At 46.2% G+C, this 25,677-nt stretch overlaps 3 protein-coding genes across 21 annotated transcripts in view; 1 reads left to right on the top strand and 2 right to left on the bottom strand.

Moving 5' to 3' along the window:
* dlg1b (discs large MAGUK scaffold protein 1b) overlaps positions 1-10,668 on the top strand; it is a 98,291-nt gene extending 87,623 nt beyond the window's left edge. For 5 of the 13 annotated variants that reach the window (XM_082513571.1, XM_082513565.1, XM_082513576.1 and 2 more), the window contains 13 exons: positions 49-205; positions 427-529; positions 918-1,032; positions 1,116-1,292; positions 1,686-1,752; positions 3,953-4,052; positions 6,046-6,087; positions 7,198-7,248; positions 7,357-7,458; positions 7,540-7,712; positions 7,805-7,914; positions 7,991-8,082; positions 8,739-10,668. In XM_082513571.1, the coding sequence (XP_082369697.1) occupies positions 49-205; positions 427-529; positions 918-1,032; positions 1,116-1,292; positions 1,686-1,752; positions 3,953-4,052; positions 6,046-6,087; positions 7,198-7,248; positions 7,357-7,458; positions 7,540-7,712; positions 7,805-7,914; positions 7,991-8,082; positions 8,739-8,845 (1,396 nt within the window). In that variant the 3' untranslated portion in view covers positions 8,846-10,668. Of the gene's footprint in view, positions 1-48; positions 206-426; positions 530-917; positions 1,033-1,115; positions 1,293-1,685; positions 1,753-3,952; positions 4,053-4,351; positions 4,386-6,045; positions 6,088-7,197; positions 7,249-7,356; positions 7,459-7,539; positions 7,713-7,804; positions 7,915-7,990; positions 8,083-8,738 lie in introns of all 13 variants that reach the window. The other 8 variants (XM_082513570.1, XM_082513568.1, XM_082513566.1 and 5 more) reach the window with 5 other exon arrangements.
* A 4,705-nt stretch (positions 10,669-15,373) lies between these two features.
* LOC309693924 (uncharacterized protein) lies at positions 15,374-20,885 on the bottom strand. The gene is made up of 2 exons (XM_082513585.1): positions 20,489-20,885; positions 15,374-18,209 (listed from the first exon to the last, which is right to left on the bottom strand). The coding sequence occupies exons 1-2, from the start codon at positions 20,667-20,669 to the stop codon at positions 16,216-16,218; spliced, it is 2,175 nt and encodes a 724-aa protein (XP_082369711.1). The 5' UTR covers positions 20,670-20,885; the 3' UTR covers positions 15,374-16,215.
* An 854-nt stretch (positions 20,886-21,739) lies between these two features.
* rasal2 (RAS protein activator like 2) overlaps positions 21,740-25,677 on the bottom strand; it is a 63,703-nt gene continuing 59,765 nt past the window's right edge. For 6 of the 7 annotated variants that reach the window (XM_082513548.1, XM_082513551.1, XM_082513547.1 and 3 more), the window contains 2 exons: positions 23,966-24,053; positions 21,740-22,599 (listed from right to left, as the gene is read on the bottom strand). In XM_082513548.1, the coding sequence (XP_082369674.1) occupies positions 22,432-22,599; positions 23,966-24,053 (256 nt within the window). In that variant the 3' untranslated portion in view covers positions 21,740-22,431. Of the gene's footprint in view, positions 22,600-23,806; positions 23,838-23,965; positions 24,054-25,677 lie in introns of all 7 variants that reach the window. The other variant, XM_082513546.1, reaches the window with a different exon arrangement.

Genomic DNA, 25,677 nt, shown 5'->3' with positions numbered 1-25,677 from the left:
TCACATGACTTCAGATGATTGACGGCTGCAGTGTTTTTTTTCCTGCAGGGAGCCGAGGAAGGTGGTGCTTCACAGAGGAGCGACGGGACTAGGCTTCAACATCGTGGGCGGGGAGGACGGCGAGGGGATCTTCATCTCCTTCATCCTCGCCGGAGGACCTGCTGACCTCAGCGGAGAGCTGAGGAAAGGAGACCGACTCGTCTCCGTACGTAACAACGCGTTAAACTCTGAGATCAACAACTTAAACCAGAGTGTCTGTCTGAGTCAGTGATGAGTCGCTGCCGGTCGCTCGCCACACGCAGGCAAACACGCGGTTGACTTTCAAATTAAAAGCTGCACCTTTAGAGAAGTGCTGGATCAGACTGAGCCGCTCGTTTCCCCGATTGAGTCGTCGTTCCGCGTCTGACATTGTTTTTGTGTTTTCAGGTGAACGGCGTGGACCTCCGTAACGCCACCCACGAACAGGCGGCCGCCGCCCTGAAGAACGCCGGGCAGACAGTGACCATCGTCGCCCACTACAGACCAGAAGGTGGGACAGCAGCACGCACCTGCAGGATCACATGACTCCAGCAGCAGCTTAAATAAAAATAACTACATTTAAGTATATTTACAGTCGGGTGTGAGCAGGAAAGGGAACAAATCCTCTGCATTTAGCAGCTGGTATCAGAATATTTGGCTGTTTGATTATTTTCACTTTAAAATGATTGATTATTAATCCAGCTGTTCACAGATGTTTCAGCTCTGATCTCTGTGGGAAACTGAAACCAGCAGTTATCTCTGATTTTACCAGAGAAACAGTCCAGTTTAAAAAGTTTCAGATTCTGTTTGGCTTCATAAAAATCTTCTGTAGAGACTCTAACGTGTTTCTGTAATTTCCTGTGACCTCTGACCCCTGGATGGCCTCTGTGTCCGCTCAGAGTACAGCCGGTTTGAGGCAAAGATCCACGACCTGAGGGAGCAGATGATGAACAGCAGCATCAGCTCGGGCTCAGGGTCTCTGCGGACGAGTCAGAAGAGGTCGTTGTACGTCAGGTAGGCCTAAAGCGTGGAAGGCGCTCGCGTGCTGACGTCCTGTGTTCTGTTTTTAATCGGTTTGTTTGTCGTTCGTGTTTTAGAGCTCTGTTCGACTACGATAAGACGAGAGACTCCGGTCTGCCGAGTCAGGGCCTGAACTTTAAGTTCGGAGACATCCTTCACGTGGTGAACGCCTCCGACGACGAGTGGTGGCAGGCGAGGCAGCTGACGGCACAGGGAGAGGTGGAGGAGGTGGGGGTCATCCCCAGCAAGAGACGGTCAGTCCCAGTTACATCTGCTCCACCAATCAGGATTCAGAGCTCGAGAGGACGTTTGGCTGGAGTTTGTAACTTTATTTAAACAAACATCCGGGTCGCACCTGTACAGGTGTCACTGCGACGAACGAGAGCTTCACAGTGACGCTCTGAACATTTACCAGGTGACCTCCGAGGGTAAAGGCAGAGTTAGACTGTAAGGTCAGGATGTCGTCAGAGACTCGAAAGGCAAAACCTTCCAGTTTCTGGAGGAACGCTCGCGGAGTGGCGGCAAGCTGCCGACTCACTCGATTTGCCCTCGAGCTCTGAGGCGGAGCTCATCGCGAGTATCTGACAGATTCATGCATAAAGTCTGGTTCCCTTGTGATCTCTGCTGACCTTTGACCTTTCCCACAGGGTGGAGAAGAAGGAGAGGGCGAGGTTAAAGACGGTGAAGTTTAACGCCAAGTCTCGTGACAGAGGGGTGAGTGACGGCGTAGACGGTCCCTGGAGTCAGAAACGTGTTTTAGTTCCAGTAACGCGACTTTATTTACACACAAAGACGTTTTTCTGTTCTTTGTATTTAAGCTGTAAAACATTTTTTATTGCTTTTATTGTCTGTTTGATTTCTGCGTCTTTAAAGATGCTCAGTTTTCCAGACTCGACCTGATAGAACGAGTCGGACTTGTTTAGACTTCAGTGACTCGTCCCATCTGATGCTCTCAGGATCAGCCGACTTTATTTTCCCCGCAGTGACGTGTAACGTGCAGGTTAGTGAAGCCATGCGCGGTGTTACCTTCGTACAGGCGGTTGAAGTGCACGCGTGTTTGGGCCGTTGTGACAGACTTCAGTCTGTTAGCTAACGACTCGGTTTTAGGGTTTTCATCAGTTACCGGACGTTACTGGATAAGTCCGTCTGCGCCGCCCACCTTTTTTGAAACCCGGCAGTGAGGGAAATGGCTGCCCGCGGCGCCCGCCACCTCGAGTGTGACGGGTGCTTGTTTTTCTGACCTTCCCCGAGCGTCGGCGTGTCGCACTTTAAACTGCACCAGATTCATTCGTGTGAAGGTGAAACGTGTTTGAATAAAGTCGGCTGATTCTGAGCTGGTTGATGACACGTTTCAGGTGTTTGGCGCCAGCTGTGTGCATCATGTGACCTCTGTGTGTTTGAGCCACAGCCACCTGATCTCCACCTACTAATGAGTGTTTGACTAATGTTGAAGCAGCCGGCCGTTTAACAGCATGACGATCTCTGAGGCGTTTCTTCTTCTTCACCAAATCGCAGCAGCGCCTCCCCCTCCCTCCCCCGCCACCTTTAAACCGTGTGCCGCTTTAATACGTGTCTCCACGGCGTTGCTCGCCAGCCGCCACGCTAACACGGCAGACTGAGGGCGGGGAGGCAAACCGTAGAACGTGCATGGTGCCCGCGGTCTGCTCCCCGCCTCTTCGCGAAACGCTTGACATTGACGTCTGCTGCTCTCAAACCTTCCTCCTCCTCCTCACCACTCACCCTCCTCACCCTGTTTTCCGTCTCCTGCTCTGTAACATCAAAGTGCAGCATGTGAGCTAATGATGTCACAGGTCCCGCCTCCTGCTGATGAACGACACGCAGCGGTTCAAATGTCTGCTTGTTCTTCTCGTTGAGCCATTAAACCCATTTATAGTTGAACTAATCAATAACTTGAACACAGACCTTTTTAGGCCCTTTCAGCTCCTGGTTTTGGTTTTGTGTCATCGCACAAGCTTGAATGAACCCACTGAGACCAAGCTGTTACCATAGTAACAGACGGTTAAAGGAAAAGGGACACGACTCTGTTCTGTGTTTGGCTTCTATTTATACATAAATGTAGGTTTAGCGTTCGTAGCCTCAACTAATCAATATTTGCAGCCATGAGGTGGTGGAGACCAACAATGGAGCTGAAAGAAGGTGGATGCCGGACTCAGACGACTGCAGCTGCCGGCGCTTTTTAAATAAACCTAATATTTGTTGGTTGGTTGCCATGACATCAGCCGATATCGTTTTGTTATAGCCTCACATCTGGATGAGTTTATTTTAAATATCAGTGTTAACCCCACAGTAACCTTTACAGCCTGACTGGTGACGTCACGCTTTCATTTACACTTCAAGACAAACGAAATGCAAAAGCTTGAAGCTAAATTTAAGCTTCAGAAGTCCAAATGAAGAAACCACGTAAAGCTGAGAAGGCCTCTGAGCCCGACCCGCGGGACGTTTGTAATCCTGGGGTTTGTAGCACCAGTGTTTCCTCAGTGCTACACGAAGGAACATAAATGCTCTGTGGAACGACTTTTCCTGATGCACTTGAAGGCATCGCATCAGCACCATCTTCGAGCCGATTCGCCGAAATAACCAACCGGCTTCTCCCAGCTTGTCGCTGCTGTGTCTCTGCATGTCGTCAGCATGTTCACCTTCATCCTCCTCCTCCTCTCCGACCGACGCTGCCTTCACTGTCGGCGTGTGAAGCGGGGCGTCAGAGCAGGTTGCGTTCAGGGTCGGGGCCTCTGTGTCCGAGTGTTTTAGTTTAAACTTTGTGATTTTTGTGTTTAATGTTGAAACTGTGAGCCGGTCAGACGCAGACTCAGACACCCATCACACCCCCTCATCTCCCTCTCTTCCTCCTCTGTTTTTGTTTTACTCCATCACCCCTCCTCCTCCTCTTCCTCAGCAGTCTCTCAATGACAAGCGTAAAAAGAACCTCTTTTCCCGAAAGTTTCCGTTCTACAAGAGCAAAGAGGCGAGCGAGCAGGAGACCAGCGATGTCGACCGTAAGTACAAGCGCGGGGAGGCGGGGCGGGCGGTCTGAAAGGAGGTTGGCCGGCGACAGGAAGAGAGATCAGGTGGCGACGGCGTGCTGAGCGCGCGCTGGTCGTCACCGCTGCAGGGCGTGGCCGCGGTCGTGCGATCTGATTAGAAGCCGTTTCTAAAACCTGAAACCAGAGCCAACATGGCCGCCCTGCAGCGGCGCCCCAGCGGCGTTCCCTCTGCTCTCTCAGTCTGTCGCTCTGTCAGTAACTGTGTCTGTGGTTGTTTTCCCTCCTTCCTTCACTCGGCTCTGCTGCTGCAGGACAACAGCGAGGACGTGCTGTCCAAAGGACACAGTAAGTCTCTCCCCAACACCCCCTCCCCCAAAACTCCCATCAGCCTCTTCGGTCTCCACCAGTGTCCTCCCGAGAGCTCCACTAAATAACCAGAGCGTACAGACGCCGCTCGCTCTACAAGCGAGTTTATGAGTTGTGAGCACGAGCATCCTTCCATCCTAAAACCTCTGGGGGCGGAGCTTTACGCCGCCCGATTTGTATTTGAGGTTTATTCTACTGGTTGTTTGTTTTGAATTAAAAGCAGCTTCGTGTTTTAGAGCAGACGACTTTATTTTGTTTGTTTTGTGAAGTAAAATCAGACGAAGCATCAACGACTCCTGATCAGCCTGTGATCAAAGTGATTATTCAGATTTTAAATGATGTTCATAAAACTGCATATGGGACCAAAACTATCAAATAAAACTCAGAAAACCACAAAAACCAGTCAAACACGTAACAGAGAACCAGCAGGTTCAAAGTTCCCGACTGACAGGAGCTCTGATCCGGATCAGTTTGTTATATTTCATCCAGAACATGAAGATAAAATCTCAGTTTTTCTTATGTCAGTGTGTCGAGTGTCAGTGAAGGCTGCTGTCGGCAGGCCCGGATCAGCGCGTTTAGTTTTAATGCCGTAAAAGACGCTAAACTGAAGAGTCTGATGATGGTTCCTGGTGGAGTCTGAGACCCCTCCCCCTCCTCTTCCTCACCACAGACCCTCGTGGATCCTTCAGGCCGGCGCTCTTCACTCTGGCCACGAGTTTCCGCTCTTCATCTCTCACGAGACCTTTGTTTTTCTGTTTCATGGCAAACGTGTACAAGTTACAGGAAGCTCTAAAAGCTGAACACGGCGACCGACACGAGCAGATCTGAAGCCGAGCCGCTCGCTCAGTCATCGGGAAATAAACCCGCCCACAAACACGGCTGATCGATAAACCAGGGAACATTTTTAGTTTTGGTTAAATTACAGTTTAAAATGTGTGTATTCAGGTCTTGGTGGTGTTTCCAGATGTTTCCAGATGTTTGTCCAGCTGACGATCTAAAGAAAACGTTTAATATCCCAGAAAAAATCTGATTTTATTTTCTTATCTGAATATGATCATCAGCGAGCTGAAAACACAGACTGTATATAAAGGAGGGAAGCGTCTTAAAGCTGCGTTCTTTTTAATGGCCAGCAGGGGGCGATGCTGTCCTGGTGAGTTTGTGGTCTCAGTCTTTAGTTTTAAGTCTTACTGAGTTAAAAACGGGATATTTATTTAGTTAATTTTGGTCTAAGTAAAATGTTTAAAAGGTGATGGAGGGGAAGTCGCTGCCCACTGAGTGCGCCGTGTCCCTCAGTTCCCTCCCTGGTTCAGCCTAAATCGCTCTGCTCGAAGCAAACGGATGATGTCACGGTGGCTGCTTCCATCGTTTATATACAGTCTGGTTTTATCCACATCGCCCAGTTTTCAGAGTCGAGTCTTTGAACGTGAAGCAGTTATATTTGGATCTGAGGTCAGGGAAGACTCCTGGAAGTTTGGGAAATGTTTTAAATGTGTCCATTATTGGGCTGAAAAGAGTCGGACGGTGGTTGTTGCTGTGATTGATCTGCCGCCTCGAGTCCCCCTGCGTGATCACGGCTCGGGGCAAAGCATTGTGGGACGGCGATGTGACCTGTCGTGTCCTGTTTGTGTTGTGATTCCAGAACACGTGACGTCTAACGCCAGCGATAGTGAGAGTAGCTACCGTAAGTGCCGCTCGATGACTCGCAGGAAACACTAACGATCGGCGCGACCTGTCACTGAACCCGCTAACTCCCTCACTGACGCCGTTAACAAGCACAGACTGCCGATTGGCCAGTAACAGCATGACCTCACACCCTCACAGTCTGCCCCTCCCCCCGCTGCTGCATGGACGCTGCCGCCTCGCAGAGAGCGACTCTTTCAGCCACACCGCACACCGAGCATGTCGGCACAGTTCACTGATTTCATGAAGCCACTATAAAAATATTTCACCTTAAAACTGGAAACCAGAAACGCACAGCATCACCTGTAACCCAGCGAGCGCTGCAGACTCGGGTGATGTTGTGAGAGCACTGTTATGAACCATTAACGGTTAAAAACGAGCTCAGCGAGCAAACCCGATCAGAGATAAAGGCTCCTTTAAACATGGAATCGGATCAATCTGAAGCAGCACAGCAGTGGGAGTGAAAGCCCGCAGGCTGAGCTGTGACTGCAGCAGAAAACCTCCGATACCCCGAAGATAAAGATGAGGCACAGGTGTAGAACGCCAGGCCTCGAGGTGTCCTGCAGGTTTTAGGTATCACCTGAATCCAGTGATTACTTCATGACAAGGCCTCTGGAGAACTTCAAGACATGTTGAGGAGGTCATTCAGCCATTTAGATCAGCTGTGATGGATCAAGCACACGTCTGAAACCTGCAGGACTCCGGCTCTCTGGGCCTGGAGTTCCCCGCCACTGACGTAAGGTGACCGCGGCTCACACAGCTCAGATTAAACAAGCATGAGTATGTGAGGAGTCGCGGCGTTTGTGCATGCTGAAAATTGGATCGTGAGCTGTTAGAAGGTGCAGACGTCAAAGTCGGCGTCGTCTCCGATTCCAGAGCCGTAACTGAAACTGTTTAAACGCTTTCTGCTCCCGTCGCCGCTCTCTAACGGGAGAATTTTAGTTCCTGAGCACACTGATGTAATCCCGCAGGTTCAGACCCCGCCTACTAACCAACCTCAGTAGATCCCATCCTCCCTCCTCTCCTCCGTCTCTCCTCCTCTTCACCTTCATCACACCTCACTCCCGTCTGAGCTCCGGACGCTGAAACTAACCGACCTCTGTGTCTCCAGGTGGGCAGGAGGAGTACGTGCTGTCCTACGAGCCCGTCGTTCAGCAGGAAGGTGAGACATCTGTGTTCGCTTAGCTTTCTTTTTTTAAAGTAATCTGATTACCACAGGCAGCACTCAGGTGTTCCTGCATATTCGACATGCTTCGATTCTGTCCCACAGTGAACTACACCCGCCCCGTCATCATCCTCGGCCCCATGAAGGACCGCATCAACGACGACCTGATCTCAGAGTTCCCCGACAAGTTCGGATCCTGCGTCCCTCGTAAGTCCGCCGAACGCCTGTAAACAGAGGCTGCGTTGTACGCTCGTGTCACCTGATGTTTAATGCTGACCCCGCCCGCAGACACGACCCGGCCGAAGCGGGACTACGAGGTGGACGGCAGAGACTATCACTTCGTGATCTCCAGAGAGCAGATGGAGAAGGACATCCAGGACCACAAGTTCATCGAGGCGGGGCAATACAACAACCACCTGTACGGGACCAGCGTGCAGTCGGTCCGGGAGGTGGCGGAGAAGGTAATGGCGACACGCCCCTTTGACCTTTAACCCCGCTCTGACCTCATTCAAGCGGCGGCGTGTGGTTTGAGATGTTCTCCTGCTGTTTTCAGGGCAAACACTGCATCCTGGACGTGTCAGGTAACGCCATCAAGAGACTCCAGCTGGCTCAGCTCCACCCCATCGCCATCTTCATCAAACCCAAATCTGTGGAGAACATCATGTGAGTCACTTCACAGGAAACGCCTCCACTCAGTTCTCCCACACGAGCGTGAAGGTGACGTGGTTTTTCTCTGCAGGGAGATGAACAAGCGTCTGACGGAGGAGCAGGGCAAGAAGACCTTCGACCGAGCGAACAAGCTGGAGCAGGAGTTCACCGAGCATTTCACAGGTGAGTGCCCTGGCTCCACCCGCCTCAGCTCAGGTGATTCTCCACCCGCGCCGTCGAAACCACGTTACAGTCTCGCATGTGGTTCCTCTCTGCCCCCTGCTGGTCACGTGCTGGAGCTGCACCTCAACATTAGTGCAGCAGACGGGAGGAAATGACGAGTCTTTGTTTGAGACGTGACGTTTTAAATTTGGCTGATCTCCTCTTCGAGGTCGTGTCCTCGTGCACCTCTGCGAGCGTGCATCCTGATGGAAGTTCCTCACGCAGACTGGCGCTATACCACCCTGCCGGGACCTTTAATAACGAGCAGAAATGGCGCCGCCTTATCAGAGAGCAGGAAGTCCGAGAAATGAGCTCGAAGGATCGATCAGCCAGGTTTAAATACGTTTGTAGTTTTATTTTTATGGGCGGAGCTTTTAAACTTCGAGATGAAAGGAGTGTTTTGATTGGTTTCAGACACAAGCAGCGCTCTGACACGTCCACAGCACTAATGACATCACAGCTGATGCAACAAGAGGCACCAATCATAACTTTATTTACAAACATTTAAAAACGATAATAAACGTCAGCGGAGTCGGGATGAGTGATGTACAGGTGGGCTGTGCCCGTCTTTGATGATGTCACGCGCTCGCCGCTGACTCTGCTCTGTGTGTGTGCAGCCATCGTGCAGGGCGACACGCTGGAGGAGATCTACGACCAGGTGAAGCAGATCATCGAGGAGCAGTCGGGTCCCTTCATCTGGGTTCAGTCCAAGGAGAAGTTATGAAGACGGCCGCTCCTCCTCCTCGTTTTGACGGACGAGTCGACCTGCAGACGTCCCCTCCCCCACGCCTCACCCTCCACTCGCCCCATCAGCGACGCAGCGGCCGACCCGAGTTCAGTTTAGCTTCTTTTCTTTCTTTTTTTGCCTGATAAGACTTCATGTTTGGGTTTCCTGACCAGCAGAGCAAAGCACACAGGAAGTTTGATGACATCACACTCACCGCGGTACAGCTCCTTAATGTTTAAGGGAGGAGAACTTTAGAGGAGACGAGGAAGGTACCTGGAAGTGACGAGAAGAAACGTACGAAGTGGATTTTATGTTTAGTTTTTTCTTTGTGGGTTTTTTTCCCCTTTTTTTGTCTTGTAAGGTAAGCTGGTGGGCGGAGTTTCAGTCTCAGGCAGCGTCTGTCGGTCCGGAGGAGGCGGAGACACAAAAAGCAAAACTTTGCACGTTTGAGCTTTAACAGCATGTCAGTTAATCCCGTTTATTTTCCCATCAGCCCCGTCGCCTCACGTCTGATGTCACCGCTTTTCTCTTCTGCTCGTTTTTTAGACTCTACTCACGTTTCGTTTGTTTTTTATTTTCGCTCCTCGCTGCTGCTGGATGTTCGTCAGGACGCTGCGAGGTTCCTGCTCTGCTGCTAGAGGGCGCCGCAAGGCTTAACGAAGGAAAACGACAGTTTCTTTACTTTGTTTTTAGAGGAAACGGTTTTAACATTTATAATTTTCTGTCAATGAGAAAGAATCTGACAGATTTTCTGATTTCAGGGATGAAAAAATAAAAGCTCTGATGTTTCTGCAGACGTCGAATCGTTTCTCACCAAACCACCGAGACAAAGAGACAGAAAAATATAAATATTTTTATAGATGAAAATAAGCTGAGTGCAATCATCAAAAATTATAAATCATATCTATAAAAAATATTTTATTCATTAACGTGTTTAATTTCACTAAAACACCAAATGCAAGACAGAAATTTCCAAATATGTTTATTTTATTACCAGAAAAATCTCAATATTAGAAATAACAAAAGAATCTAATAAAATCAAACTATTTTAATTTACTAAAGAAAATTATCTCAGAATTTTATGAAACTGATTATGCCAAATATGGTTTATGATAAAATCTAATTTAAGATAATTAAATATTAAAATCAAGAAAAATGCTACAAACATTTTCCGCCTGTTAGAAAAACTGCTCATAATTAATAAAAAACAGATTTTTATGAAGGATCCAGAACAGCAAGGAAAAAATAATCTAATACAAAAAGAATTTGAATCACCAGAAAATGCAAAACAAATTAAAATTGTTTTAACATAAATGAATTTAGAAAAGCGTGAAACTTTTAAGTTTAGAATAACTTAAAATCCCAAATCCGTATTTTATTTACACAAACACCAGAATCACAGGACAAAATAGATTTCTTAATATTTTATTATAACCCCTAAAACCTAAAAAGTAAAAGATTTTATTTTACCAAAATATAAAACTTCCTGTAAACAGTGAAACAAGAATTATATTAACTTTTATTACAACAATCTATTTTATTATAATGAAATTATAACTGTAACACTTATGAAAAATTAAAAATATTTAAAAGCACGTCAGAGCTGCAGGACAACACGAGGAAGTAACGCCGACGTCAACGAGTGTCTCGTGAGATCTGAACTCCTGATTTTAGATTCTCTTCAGCTGATTTTTTTTTTTTTTAATTCTGGTCTCTTTTTTTTCTCACTTGGACGAGTCCACAGTCGCGTGACGCAGTGGCGCCCTCTGCAGTTAGAACCCCGCCGGTCGTCGCGGTGACGTCCATCAGCGTCGCCAGTGTCTTACCACAAAAACGATGTCGATCATGCGATTCGCGCGGCGAGCCCGGAGACGAGCTGCCACCTCCGGGCGTCCACAGGTGTCGGAAACACGATTATTGTACAATGAGATTTTGACAGATATTTAACCCTCGGTAAACTGCCTATTTTGTTATAATAAAGTCTATATTGAACTTTACTTAAGCACTACTACTACGGGAATTATTTTCTTTGCATTGTTAATCATATATGAATAGAAAAGTATAAAGATATTTGAATATGAATATATATTTTTCTTTTTCTTTGATCACCACCTCCTCTGTCTTTTAATTTTCTTTTTTAAGCATAATAAAAACTTAACAAGAAAACCTGTGTGTTCATTTATAAAAGTCACACTTCAGTCGGCCTGCCTGAACACGTGTTGAACACTGAACGGGTGACGTCCTCCACGACGCCTGAAGATTTCTGAAGAGGAAGAAGAAACCCTCGTCTGTCCCGACGTCGCTGAAAAAACTGCATTTTTATTTGATCTTCAGAGTGACGCTGAAAAACTAGTTCATGCATTTATTACTTCCAGGCTGGACGACTGTAATTCATTATTATCAGGAAGTCCTAAACACTCCCTGAAAAGCCTTCAGCTGATCCAAAATGCTGCAGCAAGAGTCCTGACAGGGACTAGAAAGAGAGAGCAGATTTCTCCTGTTTTGGCTTCCTGTTAAATCCAGAATTCAAAATCCTGCTGCTCACATACAAGGTCTTAAATAATCAGGCCCCATCTTATCTTAATGACCTTGTAGTACCATATCACCCTATTAGAGCACTTCGCTCTCGCTCTGCAGGCCTACTTGTTGTTCCTAGAGTATTTAAAAGTAGAATGGGAGGCAGAGCCTTCAGTTTTCAGGCCCCTCTTCTGTGGAACCAGCTTCCAGTTTGGATTCAGGAGACAGACACTATCTCTACTTTTAAGATTAGGCTTCAAACTTTCCTTTTTGCTAAAGCATATAGTTTACATCGGGGGTCTCAAACGAGCTGTGGGCCACTGCTGGCACTGTCATCTAATGTGAGGGACACTTTAGTGTTCACATAATGCAAAACAAACAAGAAAACACCCACAAATACATGTGGCAGCGCCCCTGCTCTCATTTTATTTCTCATTTTTCTACGTAGCGCCAAATCACAACAACAGTTGCCTCAAGGCACTTTCTATTGTAAGGCAAGTTTATTTGTATAACACAATTCAACAACAAGGTGATTCAAAGTGCTTTACAGAGACATTAAAAACAAAAACAAATAAAAAGCATGATTTAAAATTGATTAAAACAAGCAAACAAACAAACTAATTAACAAACAAACAAAACAGTATATAAAATCAAAACAGATAAAATCAAAACATAAAATCAGTAGTTAAATGTAAGTTTTGAAATTTAAGCTTAAAAGTGTGGATTTGGTGCTTTATTCAAATGCAGCTGAGAACAGGTGAGTCTTCAACCTGGATTTAAATAAACTGAGTGTTTCAGCTGATCTGAGGCTTTCTGGGAGTTTGTTCCAGATTTAACAACCCTCAGAGGTCCTTAGGGACATTTATTGTCTTTTGCATTTTTAATTTTAAACCATTTTCACTGTGTTGAGTGGAATATAGCCAAATTTGTCAAAGAATTTTCTTTTTAATTATATTTTATAATTGTGGTGTAAATTCATTGAATTAGCCTAAAATGGCTAAGCTACAGAGATGCATCCACCTTAGTCTCTTCGGACAAAAATGTCCCCATTGACTTCCATTATAAACGCTATTTTTCACTGCAGAATTATTACCGTTAATGTCTTGGTGATTACTTATGTTTCCGTTTCGTTTTGTACTATGGGCCTTAGAGTTGTAATTTTTTTATTTGTCCACCTGGTGGCGCCCTTGCTCCACATTTGACCCCGGGCTGGAAAACAGCGGGCTGCTTAGACAGACCTGCGGGAAATGAAGCCTCATTTCCGGCGTGCAGCAGCGGCTTCGCCCGCTGATCGGGCGGGACCATTTTCGGTCCCTAGGGCCGTGAGAGGGTGCTTTTTTTTTTTTTTAGTCAACAGGAAATGACGTATTTGTTGTCACGTGGTATCGGACGTACGTGCTGGAAAAAGGAGTCCCCGGTAATCGTCGCGACTTACCCCGGGAAGATGCACTTATTTCAGCCTAGAGGAGGAGCATTTGCCGCCTGGAGACCATTTTCTGGTCCTGAAAAAAAAAAAAAAAGGCGATCGAAATGAATGTTGGTGCCAATCTTTAGTCCATCTAAAGGCCTAATTATAATAACAATTGAATATTACCTCAAATGTTTTTTTTGGAAAATATTCAGTTTTATGTTTTTTGGGGCAAAAAAAAGCAGTGCGCTCATGTGACGAAACCGGGATATAAAGGGTTAAAATCCGCGAAATGTAATTAAAACTTGACATGAATATTTCAAGGAGAAGTAGTTTTAAAAGACTGACCAATTTAAAGTGAAAAAAAAATTCCATCCATCCATCCATTCGCTTCCGCTTATCCTTTTCAGGGTCGCGGGGGGCGCTGGAGCCTATCCCAGCTGTCATAGGGCGAGAGGCAGGGTACACCCTGGACAGGTCGCCAGTCTGTCGCAGGGCCAACACACAGGGACAGACAACCATTCGCACTCACATTCATTCGCACATTCACACCTAGTGACAATTTGGATTATCCAATTAACCTATCCCCACAAGCTGCATGTCTTTGGACGGTGGGAGGAAGCCGGAGTACCCGGAGGGAAAAAAAAATTAATATTTAATATTTTTATTGCACATTTTGGGGAATGGACATAGGCTTAAAGGTGGATGCATTTTTTTTTAATGTGCTCCTGCAAAAAAAATAACGGCAGGTCAAAATGAATTTTGGTGCCAATCTTTGGACCATCTAAAGGCCTAATTATAATAACAATCAAATATTACTTCAAATGTTTTTTTTGGAAAATATTTAGTTTTTTTGGGGCTAAAAAAACAGGGCGCTCGTGTAATACAACTGGGATTTAAAGGGTTAAAACAACGAAAATATAATTAAAACTTTATATGAATATTTCAGGGAGAAGTAGTTTTAAAAGACTGACCAATTTAAAGTGGGAAAAAAATATTAATATATAAAGTTTTTATAGCACTTTTTGGGGAATGGACATTTATGTCCATTAAAAGCAAAGGTGGATGTCTTTTTTAAGGATCTCCAAGGGATAAAGGAGCATAAAAGCTGAATGCAGCTTCTCCGTGTCTGGTTCTGACTCTGGGAACTGATAAAAGACCGGATCCAGATGACCTGAGGGATCTGGAAGGTTCATACTGGGTCAGGAGGTCATTGATGTATTTTGGTCCTAAACCATTCAGAGCTTTATAGGCCAGCATCAGAACTTTAAAGTCTATCCTCTGACGGACAGGCAGCCAGTGTAAGGACCTCAGAGCTGGACTGATGTGGTCCACTTTTTTGGTCTTAGTGAGGACTCGAGCAGCAGAGTTCTGAATGAGCTGTAGTTGTCTGACTGATTTTTTGGGTAGACCTGTAAAGATGCTGTTACAGTAATCAAGCCTACTAAAGATGAATGCATGGACTAGTTTTTCCAGGTCCTGTTGAGACATCAGATCTTTTATCCTTGAAATATTCTTGAGGTGATAGTAAGCTGATTTTGTTATTGTCTTAATGTGTTTTTCTAAGTTTAGGTCTGCATCCATCACTACACCCAAATTTCTCGCCTGGTTTGTGGTTTTTAGATGTATAGATTGAAGTTCTCTGGTGACCTGTAATCGTTTTTCTTTGGCGCCAAAGACTATTACCTCAGTTTTGTTTTTGTCTAGCTGGAGAAAATTGTGGCACAACCAGTCATTAATTTCCTCAATGCATTTACCAAGAGCCTGTACAGGGCCTCGGTCTCCTGGTGACATTGTGATATATATTTGTGTGTCATCTGCATAGCTGTGGTAGTTTATTTTGTTGTTGTTTATAATCTGTGCCAGTGGGAGCATGTAGATGTTAAACAGAAGGGGTCCCAAGATGGAACCTTGGGGAACTCCACATGTGATACTTGTCTGCTCAGATGTGAAGTTACCTATTGATACAAAGTATTTCCTGTTTTCTACGTATGTCTTGAACCAGTTTAGTACAGTTCCTGAAAGACCTGTCCAGTTCTCCAGTCGTTTGAGTAATATGTTGTGGTCAACTGTATCAAATGCTGCACTGAGATCCAGTAAAACTAGGACTGACATTTTTCCACTGTCTGTATTCAGACACACTTTGGTCAGAGCGGTTTCAGTGCTGTGGTTCTGTCTAAAACCTGACTGGAAGGCATCGTAGCAATTATTCTGTTTTAAGAAGTAACTGAGCTGTTGAGAAACTGCTTTTTCAATGATCTTACTTAAAAACGGGAGATTTGAGATCGGCCTGTAGTTGTTCATTTGTGTCTTGTCAAGATTGTCCTTTTTCAGTATAGGTTTGATTACAGCAGTTTTTAGTGGTTCTGGAAACACACCTGATATTAAAGAAAAGTTGACGATCTGTAACAGGTCTGACTCTAAAGTCTTTGAGACCTTTTTGAAAAAACTGTACAGTAGATTCTACAATAATACATACAGAGAAAAACCCAACAATCAAATGACCCCCTATGAGCAGCACTTTGGCGACAGTGGGAAGAAAAAACTCCCTTTTAACAGGAAGAAACCTCCAGCAGAACCAGGCTCAGGGAGGGGCGGGGCCATCTGCTGTGATTGGTTGGGGTGACAGAAGGAAGACAGACAGATGACCACATTAAAAACGCAGACATAAGTGAACACATTAGCTTTTGACTCTCACTGAACTAACAGCCTATCCCTCTGCGTGTTTGTGTACTCTGCTCATATTGTCTTCCATTAAATCATTTTTTTTTTAACATTGCACTCAAAAACAAACAAATCCTTCTGAACAAAAAAAGTAACGTCACCCAATATATGGGCCACGAGTTTGAGACCCCTGTTTTACACACAGTATATATTTGGCACTTTATATTTGATTTTACTTTCAAATATAAAGTGCTTTGAGTTGTTGTTGTGATTTTGCACAATATAAACAGTACAATAATAGATGAGCTGCTCCACCTCCTGAACTACAACCACCTCTGTGGCACTCGGCGCTGTAAGCATGACTAACACGATGTTCATTTTTATTAATGTCTTTATTGATAGAAAGCTTTGCATCACTGCTGCATTCTTTGTTTCATTTATAATATATAAAGCCCATGAATCACATCATTGACTCCAAACTGTACAAAACACTTATGGAAACCATGATGAAGCATTTCATCCAGTGTATTGAGAAAACATCGAACACCAGAATAAAAACAAAACTCAGTCCCATAAATCAGCCTTTACAGCCTGCGGTCAAAGAAAAAGGTTCTCCAACACGGCCTCCAGCTTACTTGACCTTCAAGTTTTGTCCTTTAATCTGAAAGAACCAGTCAGTGCTGGTCACTTCAGATTGAAGTCAATCCCTCCTGGTCGAAACCGCGCCGATTCTTCCCGTTTGCTGATGACCTCAAATGTTTCCTCAGCTGCTCCTCTCCTAAGAGGATGCTGTGTGAGAGTCGTGAGCTCTCATGTGATTTTTCCACACCGTCGCATACGTAAATCTTTCCCCGCAGCTATTGCAGGTGTAAGGCTTCTCACCTGTGTGGGTTCTCATGTGAACTATTAGCGGCGGCTTACTGCTGAAACCTTTCCCACACGTTTTGCAGGAATACGGTTTCTCACCTGTGTGGCTCCGCATGTGGACTTTCAGGTAGGAGCTGCTAGTGAAGCTTTTACCGCAGAGATCACAGGCATACGGCTTCTCACCTGTGTGCACAATCATGTGTTTTTTCAGATGAGAGGTGCTACTGAACTCTTTTCCACAGGTGTCGCAGGAGTAAGGCTTCTCACCTGTGTGGGTTCTCATGTGGACTATCAGAGGAGGACAGCTAGAGAAATTTTTTCCACACGTTTCACAAGAAAAGGCGCTTTCACCTGTGTGAGTCATCATGTGGTTCTTCAGTCCCGACGAGCGGCTAAATCGTTTCCCACACACTTTACAGGTGTAAGGTTTCTCACCTGTGTGGATTCTCACGTGGGCTATCAGGTGAGTACAGCTTCTGAAACCTTTTCCGCACGTTTTGCAGGAAAACGGTTTCTCGCCTGTGTGCGTTCTCATGTGGACTTTCAGGTAAGCGCGACTACTGAAGCGCCTGGTGCAGGTTTCACAGGCGTACGGCTTCTCACCTGTGTGCGTTCTGATGTGGTCGGCCAAAGTGGAGCTGTGAGTGAAACATTTCCCGCACGTCTCGCAGAAATAAAGCTTTTTACCTGTGTGAGTTCTCATGTGATTGTCCAGCTCTAAAGGGCAGATGAACCTTTCCTCACAGGTGCTGCAGGTGTAAGACTTCTTGTCTCTGTGGGTCCGCCTGTGCAGGAGCAAGCTGACGTTCTTAGTGAAGCTTTTCCCGCACGTCTCACACGAGTACAACCTTTCACCTTTGTGAGTTCTCATGTGACTCTTCAGTCCCGAAGACTGCCTAAATCTCTTTCCACAGGTGTTGCAGGAGTAAGGTTTTTCACCTGTGTGGGTTCTGGTGTGGACGGTCAGCGAGTCACAGCTGCTGAACCCTTTACCACACGTTTGGCAGGAATACGGTTTCTCGCCCGTGTGGCTCCTTGTGTGGATTTTCAGAGACACTGCTTGCCAGAAACGTTTCCCGCAGGTGTTGCAGCAGTGAGGCTTCTCACCTGTGTGGGTTCTCATGTGGCCTATCAGTGACGAGCTGCTGCTGAAACATTTTCCACACAGCTTGCAGGAGTACGGTTTCTCCCCTGTGTGGTTTCTCAGGTGGATCTTCAGCTGACCGCTGCGATTGAAGCTTTTCCCGCAGGTTTCACAAACGTGAGGCTTCTCACCTGTGTGGATTCTCAGGTGGATTTTCAGATTAGAATTACAGCTGAAACTTTTGCGGCAAAATTCGCATGCAAAAGGCTTCTCGCCCGTGTGACTTCTCATGTGGACTGTCAGCCGATAGTTTCTTCTAAAACTCTGACCGCACAGCTCGCACGTGTACGGCTTTTCGCCCGTGTGGGTTCTTGCGTGAGCTTTCACGTCGAACTTGCGGCTGAAACGTTTTCCGCAGGTCTTACAAGCAAAGGGCTTCTCACCTGTGTGGGTGCGTATGTGAGTCACCAGGTGGAAGTTACTGCTAAAAGTCTTTCCGCACGTTTCGCAGGCGTGAGATTTTTTATTCGTGTGCTCGTCTTTCGTCTGCGACACTGTCTTAAACACTTTTGCGTAAACGCTGTGCTGCACGGACTTCGAGCTACTGTCAGTGTTACGTTGAGACTCCAGTATGAGCTGTTCTTCCTCCCGATTGATGGAAAGCTCCTCCTCTTCCTCTTTCATCTGTTCAGTCTCTGCTTCCTCCTGATTGGTGCAGAGTTCCTCGTCTTCCTCTTTGATCTGTGGCAGCTCTCGCGCTTCCTGATCCAGACTGCTGCTCCTCTCCTGGCTGCAGAGCTCTTCCTCCTCCTGTCGAATGTCTGAAGGACAAAGAGACAAACATGTTATAGATGTGATGACAGTAAAAAAAAAAATTAAAACCCTTTAGACAATCATCATCATCGCCGTCCATCACAACCGTGGCCTCAGGTGGGACTACTTCACACTCTGCAAGCCATCACAGTGGCTGCTAGAGGTCATTACTCGACCCTGAGACCTCCAGAGAGGACTCCTTCACCCCCCGTCCCCACAACCCAAATTATGAGCAGAATCACTCCAACAGGCGACAAAGTCCAACAATCAGCAGCAAAAAGTCTGATTTGCTGCTGGAAATGCAGCTGAAGAGCTCACTGCTTGAGAGATAAGGTCTCACGAGGAAGACGCAGACCAGCTGGGTAAAGTCCCACCTGTAGCTCAGGAGGTAGAGCAGGTCATCCAGTCTACATGAAAATGCTAAACCCCAAGTTGCTCTTCGACACAAAAAGTGCTCGTGTGGATCTGAACAGGCTCTCCTGTCCACCACAGATGCTTCCAGGGAGTCTGGATCCAACCCTGCAGACCCTCAGGTGCATTCAGTGGTGGACCAGCAGACTGTAGCGGTGAAGAGAGCACAGCTGGAAGCTAGAAGGTGACCCTGTTGATTCATGTCTCTAAGGAAGAGAACATCTGGAAACCTGCAGCCTGAGCCAATGCAGGACGTTTACAGTGAACAGCTGGACTGAATAGTGAGGCAGACTAAATCCAGCTGTTGTTGGCTGTACAGTGTTCGTGTGACTCTTTGGTGGAAGCAGAACTGGGAAGTATGGGAATTTAACCACCATCGCTGGCAACCAGGTGTCAAGCAGCTCCGCCCCTGGAAGGGATTCTGTTGTTTAAACAAAGGCAGCCCACGATTGGAGGACAGCATCAGCTGATCCAGCAGCAATACTGAGCTTCCAATTAAAAGTAACTATGGCAACATTTAGGCATGGCCGCAAAAGCTGACGCAGGACGTCCACATAATGACCACGACAGCAAGGCTCGCTGTCACACCGAGCTCTGATTGGCTCCTGCCTGTGCACCCTGCTGATGACACACACCTGTTTACCTGCACACGCTCCCTTTTTCTGAATTTAATGCGGAAAAAATTACTTTTATTTTACTGTAGAATTTCCACCAGTTTACCCACAATGCACTTCTGTAATCAAACAGCCAGGTACCAACTCCTGCCCGTGGATCTGTCACACAGATGTTCACAGCTGGAGAGAGAAACATGGCTCCTGTGGATCTGTCCTGGAGGGAAATGTCCCGTTCAGTGAGCTGAAGGTTTCACGAGGAGCCGAAACACGGTCGTCAAACCGCGTAAAAGCTGAATCGGCTTTTATGACCCAGCTGCCGCCAGGTGAACCGGAAACATTAAACAGGTGAGCTCAGATTTAACAGCCCACCTGTGGAGAATCCTTTATGACGCAGATCACCCGCTTTCTTTTCTCTCTTCGGCTGTGTCCCAATTCAGGGTCTGAACGCTTGAAGTACGTGCACTACGTACGGTGCGTACTATAAGTACGAGAAGTGCGGAAGTGAGAGGCTTGTGAAATGGGACGGCATACGCTTCGTCGCGCTGTTCAGGTTGCCTAGCAACCATGATACTAACCGCGAGACACGTTACAGCTTTGTTTGACAGAAATGAAGGAGAAACATGTTTTGTTGGTCATTCATTTTTGTCATGACATCACTTTAGTTGAGTATCTGAGGCTGAGACCACGGGACTGTAAAACATGATTGTTGGGCTTCATGTCTGTGCTGAACAGTCATTTAAGATTAGTTATCTTAGTATCTTAGTAAACTTTACTAAGATTAGTTAGTAAATAACAATTAGCTGATGTTGTTCATGAGACTAAAGTCATCTCACTGTGGTAATGTAAATATAATATGGCCAATATTATAGTATTGTCAGATTATTATGATATATATATCTGACTTTCAGCTTGTTGTGTTTGTGGATATGTGACTGACTTTAATTATTACACATTCGCACATAAATAAGTGACGTCATATTCAGTACTTTTGACAGTTCACTCTTCGGCCGCTCCCTTCTGCCGTATTTTGCGGCAAAATTATCCACACCCACCGCCGCGCTATGAATTGTGGGATATATGAAGCGTGATATTTGGGGAAATCGACGGCGCATTTGGAGTATGCATTTGAAGTACACTTCGAATTGGGACAGCCGTCGTCGCGTGGCGGTGACGTAACCGCACTTGAAATGCGTACTTCAAGCGTGCAGACCCTGAATTGGGACACAGCCAGTGTCTCTCTGATCGTTTCCGGTTTTGCTCACCTGTCCGGTGCGGCTGCCTATCAAGTTTCCAGGTGATGTCCAGCAGTCTGCGCCTGCGCTCGCGGTCCATCTCCTCCTCGGTGCGTTGTTCAAACTCTCTGCCACCTCCTGCTTCTCCTCCTCCTCCGTCAGCAGTCACGGCCTCGGTGACAAACTCAGCCGGAAGTTGAAGGGAAGACATTTTTGATGCAGCCGAGAGAAAAACGTGAGATTAAACTTCAGTGAAGCTAAAGCTAATGCTAACTCCGCCGTCCATCCGGAAAGCCCGGTGTGCTCTGCGCATGTGCGAAAAGGGATTCTTCCAGTTCCTGCCTTTCACAATATAAGTGTAAACAACGTAAACTCGGAGGTGCAGAGGGAACCCTTTCAGAATAAAACGTGACAGAGTCCAGAGTGAGAGATCATTTTTTACCTTTAGTGTGTTTCATATTTTGGCTCCACGCTCCTCACGCTCAGCAGTTTTAATGAGAGCAAAGTGATATGGTACTATAAGGTTATTAAGATTATTTAGGGCCTTGTATGTGAGGAGCAGGATTTTAAATTCTGGATTTAACAGGGATCCTGATAATAATGAATCGTCGTCCAGCCTGGAAGTAACAAATGCATGAACTAGTTTTTCAGCGTCACTCTGAGACAGGATGTTTCTAACTTTAGAGATGTTGATCAGATGAAAGAAGCAGTTACAGATCATGTCCTGGTCAGAAATGACTCGCTGATGATGTCATCCAGACTGGTGTCAGTGGGAAACACAGCAGCCTCCTAAACTTCTGCCCGAGACTGTGACACCTTAAAATGACTTCTTTCAAAGTTTCATGATAAACTTAGTTAAACGCTGCCATCGCCTCGGCGGCGTGAATGTTGGGGTAGTTTTGAGCTTTTAACGATTTCACTGAACTTAATGACGGTGCGGCTTAAATCACAGCTGATGTTTGGTGAAGCGTCTGTTTGCAGCTACATCGTGTCCAGGTGAACCTTTGACCATTTTCGTCATTCCTACAAACAGCCGCAGTAGATCTGGGATTACTCGCAGTCTGACCACCACAAACAGCCTCACGAACGCAAACTGAGCCCGACGGCAGTTTATACCAATGGCGATGGTATAAAGGAGGCGCTGATGCTCCTCAGGTGCGCGCTCACCTGTGGGACCGATGTTCGTTTTCACTTCAGAACAAAATTAACATGAAATAAGAGCGACGGCAGCGTGAGTATCAAAGAAACACGAGCACGCCAAACAGGAATCGGACCACAGTCAAACTTTCAGGTAGACTTTATTGTCAACATAGGGACAGCAGACAGGCGTGACCTTTGACCCTGATCCTCCAGGAGTCTGTTCAGTAGATCAGCAACAGGACGAGAACGAGGGGGAATAAATTAAAACCCAAAACAACTCGTCAGGTAAAAAACAAGAACAACGGGAACTCCACGCTACGAGAAACGAAAACAGAAGCTTCGAAAGGAATTCATAAAAAATCGATTAGAAAACGTTTCAGTTTTTGGTTTATTTCTTCCTCGCTGTGCTTCTGTGACACACACACACACACACACACACACGCGCACACACACACACACACACACACACACTCGCTCTCACACACACACACACACACACACACACACACACTCGCGCTCTCACACACACACACACACACACACTCGCTCTCTCACACACACACACACTCGCTCTCTCACACACACACACACACACACACTCGCTCTCTCACACACACACACACTCGCTCTCTCACACACACACACACACTCGCTCTCACACACACACACACACACACACACACACACTCTCTGTACATCAGATCAAACATCAGTATTTACACTCGTGTTAATAGATTCTATATCTTTAAATTCTCTCTTTGATGTCTGCAGCTCATCTCGTGGGCGAGGGAGTTATATACTTTAAACCCCACCCCCACCCAGGGCAGGACCAATCAGCAGCTGCTGTTCTTGAACTCTCCGTTCTCAGTGATTGACAGCTTGGTGGGGTTGCTTGGCGACAGGCCGTTGCGAAGGTTGGGCGTGCTGTAACGCTCCTTCACCTGCGTCAGCGCCGCCATCAGCCGTGAGTTCGCCGCATCCAGGGACCCGATCCTTTTCTCCTGATTGGATAAAGATGAGAAAGGGGGCGGGACAGGAAGTCAGACCGACAGGTAAACAACAACAACAAAGCAGTTTGGTGTTGATCGGAGAGTCGGGTCAAAACCACACAAGGAAAAATAGAAAGTAACATCACTTAAATCCAAGAAACTTTAATGAAACTTTTATTAAAATACTGATTAAACGAGGTGACGGATAAAAAACAACTAAAGAAAAAAGATTTTTAACCCTGAGCTCCTGAAATCACCTGAATCCAAATCAGGCTTTAATGAAAACATTTCACAGATTTCTGAACACTAATGGATTTATCAGTGAAACATGTTCAGTGACACAAAGTTTACTACAAAGATCTTTAATCGGACACGTTCAAATAAAACCTGTGCGACCGACGAAACGATGCAGATTTAAAAGGACGATTTGGCCTCTTAACGCAACATTAAATGATTTAAAGGTTGAAAAAAAGACCAGCTCACACAAAATCTAAAAACGGTTCAGCTTAATAAAAGCGGCGACGTGGTTTTGACCCGACGTGAAAACAAAAACAACCACAGGAAGTTTGAGGGCAGCAGCCGAAAATATAAACAGCAGCCCAAAAAAGCTCAAACCAGCGAAAAAACAAAAAGGTGAAAGTCCAACGCCGTCTCCTGAGCCTGCTGACGACTCGCTTTATTTTGAAAGGGTGAACTAGAAGCTGTGGTGGTTTACAGGGAGGGGGGTGGGAGGTGGTGTGGGGAGGGGGAGGTGGGGTCTGCAGCCAAACTTAAACAAAACCAGCCGAGAGCGCAACACGCCGACAGAGCAGCTGGAACCAGCCGTCAGCTGAACTACAGGAGCCCCCGAGGCCCAAGAACGACTTTGAAGATGAAGCTGAGTGAAAATATTTAATTATTAATAAATGTTCTTATTTACTGTGACTGAAGGAAGGACGCTGTTCGTGAACAATAACGTTCTTTTGTCAAATTGAGTTTTTTATCCCCACGTGAACCAGAGGGGGGCGCCCACCAGGGGGCGCCGACAGCTGCACTAATCCTGAGCTCTTGATAAACTCAATGCTGAAACTCTGCGCTCTGATTGGCTGGTTCAACAGGTGTCAGGTGTGTTGGCAGTGTTTTTTCCCCCCCTAAAAATAAATTCATAAAAACAAAAAACACACAGCGTGGCGTTGGTGGTAGTGGCGGTGGAGGAAGGGGCGGGGCTACAGTTACTTGCCTGATTGGTTTATTTCACATCCGTTACTGACCTGAAATCAGTGGAGAGACTGTGAGACGTTTCAAAAGATTTAAAGTTTCCGTCACAGCTGCAGCTCGAACATGACGCATCGCTGCTTCCCTCTGAAACCCATTACCTGTGCCACAGGTGTGTCTGTACCTGAGCGTCGATGATCTTCTGTTTGGCTTCGATCACTGCCTGCATCTCTGCGTGGTCCCGCCGTAGCTCCTCCTCCACCGCCATCAGTCTGCAAATGTACAGAACATCATCATCATCATCATCATCATCACCTTAAATATCAACATCTGGGTCGTGTCCAAATCCATGGGCTGCGTCCTCCTGAGGCCGCATTTGTAGGCCGATTACGTCACAGCGATGCGCCGAAGGCTGTCCAAATTCCTCCGAATGCGGCCGACACACGCGTCCCCCGAATTTGAAGGATGGGTCAGGTGTGTCCTTCGTGACCCACCATATCCCAGAATTCATAGCGCAGCCCAGCCAATTCCAGTTTCCAACAATGGCGGCCGCTATTAAGTTTTAATATTACTCTTATTAATCTTTCTGGGTCACAAAATAAACTTTTAACATATTTTCAGGCGAGACTGTAGCTGTGTAAACATCAAATATCTGCTCGGTTTATCAAGACATCGCATATTTGCAGAGGTGCTCCGACGTTTTCAGAGACGTCTGTTACCCACCAGCTGGAGAGCTGACCGAGCGCTGGAGGGTCACTGGAGCCGCCGAGAATTAGGTTAGGCTTATTATCAGGTTAAACGTAATATATAAGTACCTGAGACAACCTAAACATGTTCTTGTTGGGCTTTTTTCACTGTTTTATTTGTTTGTGAGTAAATCGGTTTGGCTGAGATTAAAGTTATTAGATTAGATCAAGTAAAACTTTATTAATGCCCCGGGTGGTTTTCACACAGCTGAATAAACGTCAAACAGAAAACTGATTAAACAGAAGTGTGAGACGGTCGAGAGTTTACTCCAGTGTCCTGTTACAGAGGGATGCAAAGGTTTGGGCAGCCTTGTTAATAGTCATTATTTTCCTGCATAAATCGTTGGTTGTTACAATAAAAAAATGTTGGTTAAATATATCATAGAGGAGACACACAGAAGTGAAATGAAGTTTATTGGATTTACAGAAAGTGTGCAAGAATTGTTTAAACAAAATCAGGCAGGTGCACAAATCTGTTGTCATGTCATTGATTCCAAAACCTTCAGAACTAATTACTGGAACTCAAATTGGCCTGGTAACCTCAGTGACCCCTGACCTACATACACAGGTGAATCCAATTTAAGGGGGTCAATCGTAAAGTTTCCCTCCTCTTTTAATTTCCTCTGAAGAGTAGCAACACGGGGGTCTCAGAACAACTGTCATCATGGTGGGAAGGACACAGAAAGCTGCCTCAGAGTTACGCCGTCTGTCTCCACAGTTACAAACATATTGAGGCAATCAAAGACCACAGGCTCAGCTCAAGTTAAGGCTCGAGTGTCAGACCGAGAAACAGACAGGCGCAGTCGAAGATCGCAGCGGTCCCAGATCAGATGTCCACACTGGAACTCTTCCCCATGTTGCTGTCTGTGTTTATTGTGCTGTGGTGTGTTGATATCTGTGCATTCCTGTATTACCCTTCTGTCTTACACATTGTTTTTTCCTCGCTACCTGGCCTGACCTGTCTCCCCAATGTGATGTTTGTATTGTATGTACGGTCGGCAAGGTCTGTCATCTCGGCTGTGGGCAAAAGACCTGCAACTGACAAATAAAGGCCATCTCATCTCATCTCATCTCATCTCATCTCATCTCATCTCATCTCATCTCATCTCATCTCGACAAGCCAGCTTCATTCTGGAATAAGCTGCTGTGG

The sequence above is a fragment of the Aulonocara stuartgranti genome (assembly GCF_965226115.1).
Source record: "Aulonocara stuartgranti genome assembly, chromosome: 18".
In the NCBI taxonomy this organism is placed as follows: domain Eukaryota; kingdom Metazoa; phylum Chordata; class Actinopteri; order Cichliformes; family Cichlidae; genus Aulonocara; species Aulonocara stuartgranti.
This window is presented reverse-complemented; position numbering and strand designations above follow the sequence as displayed.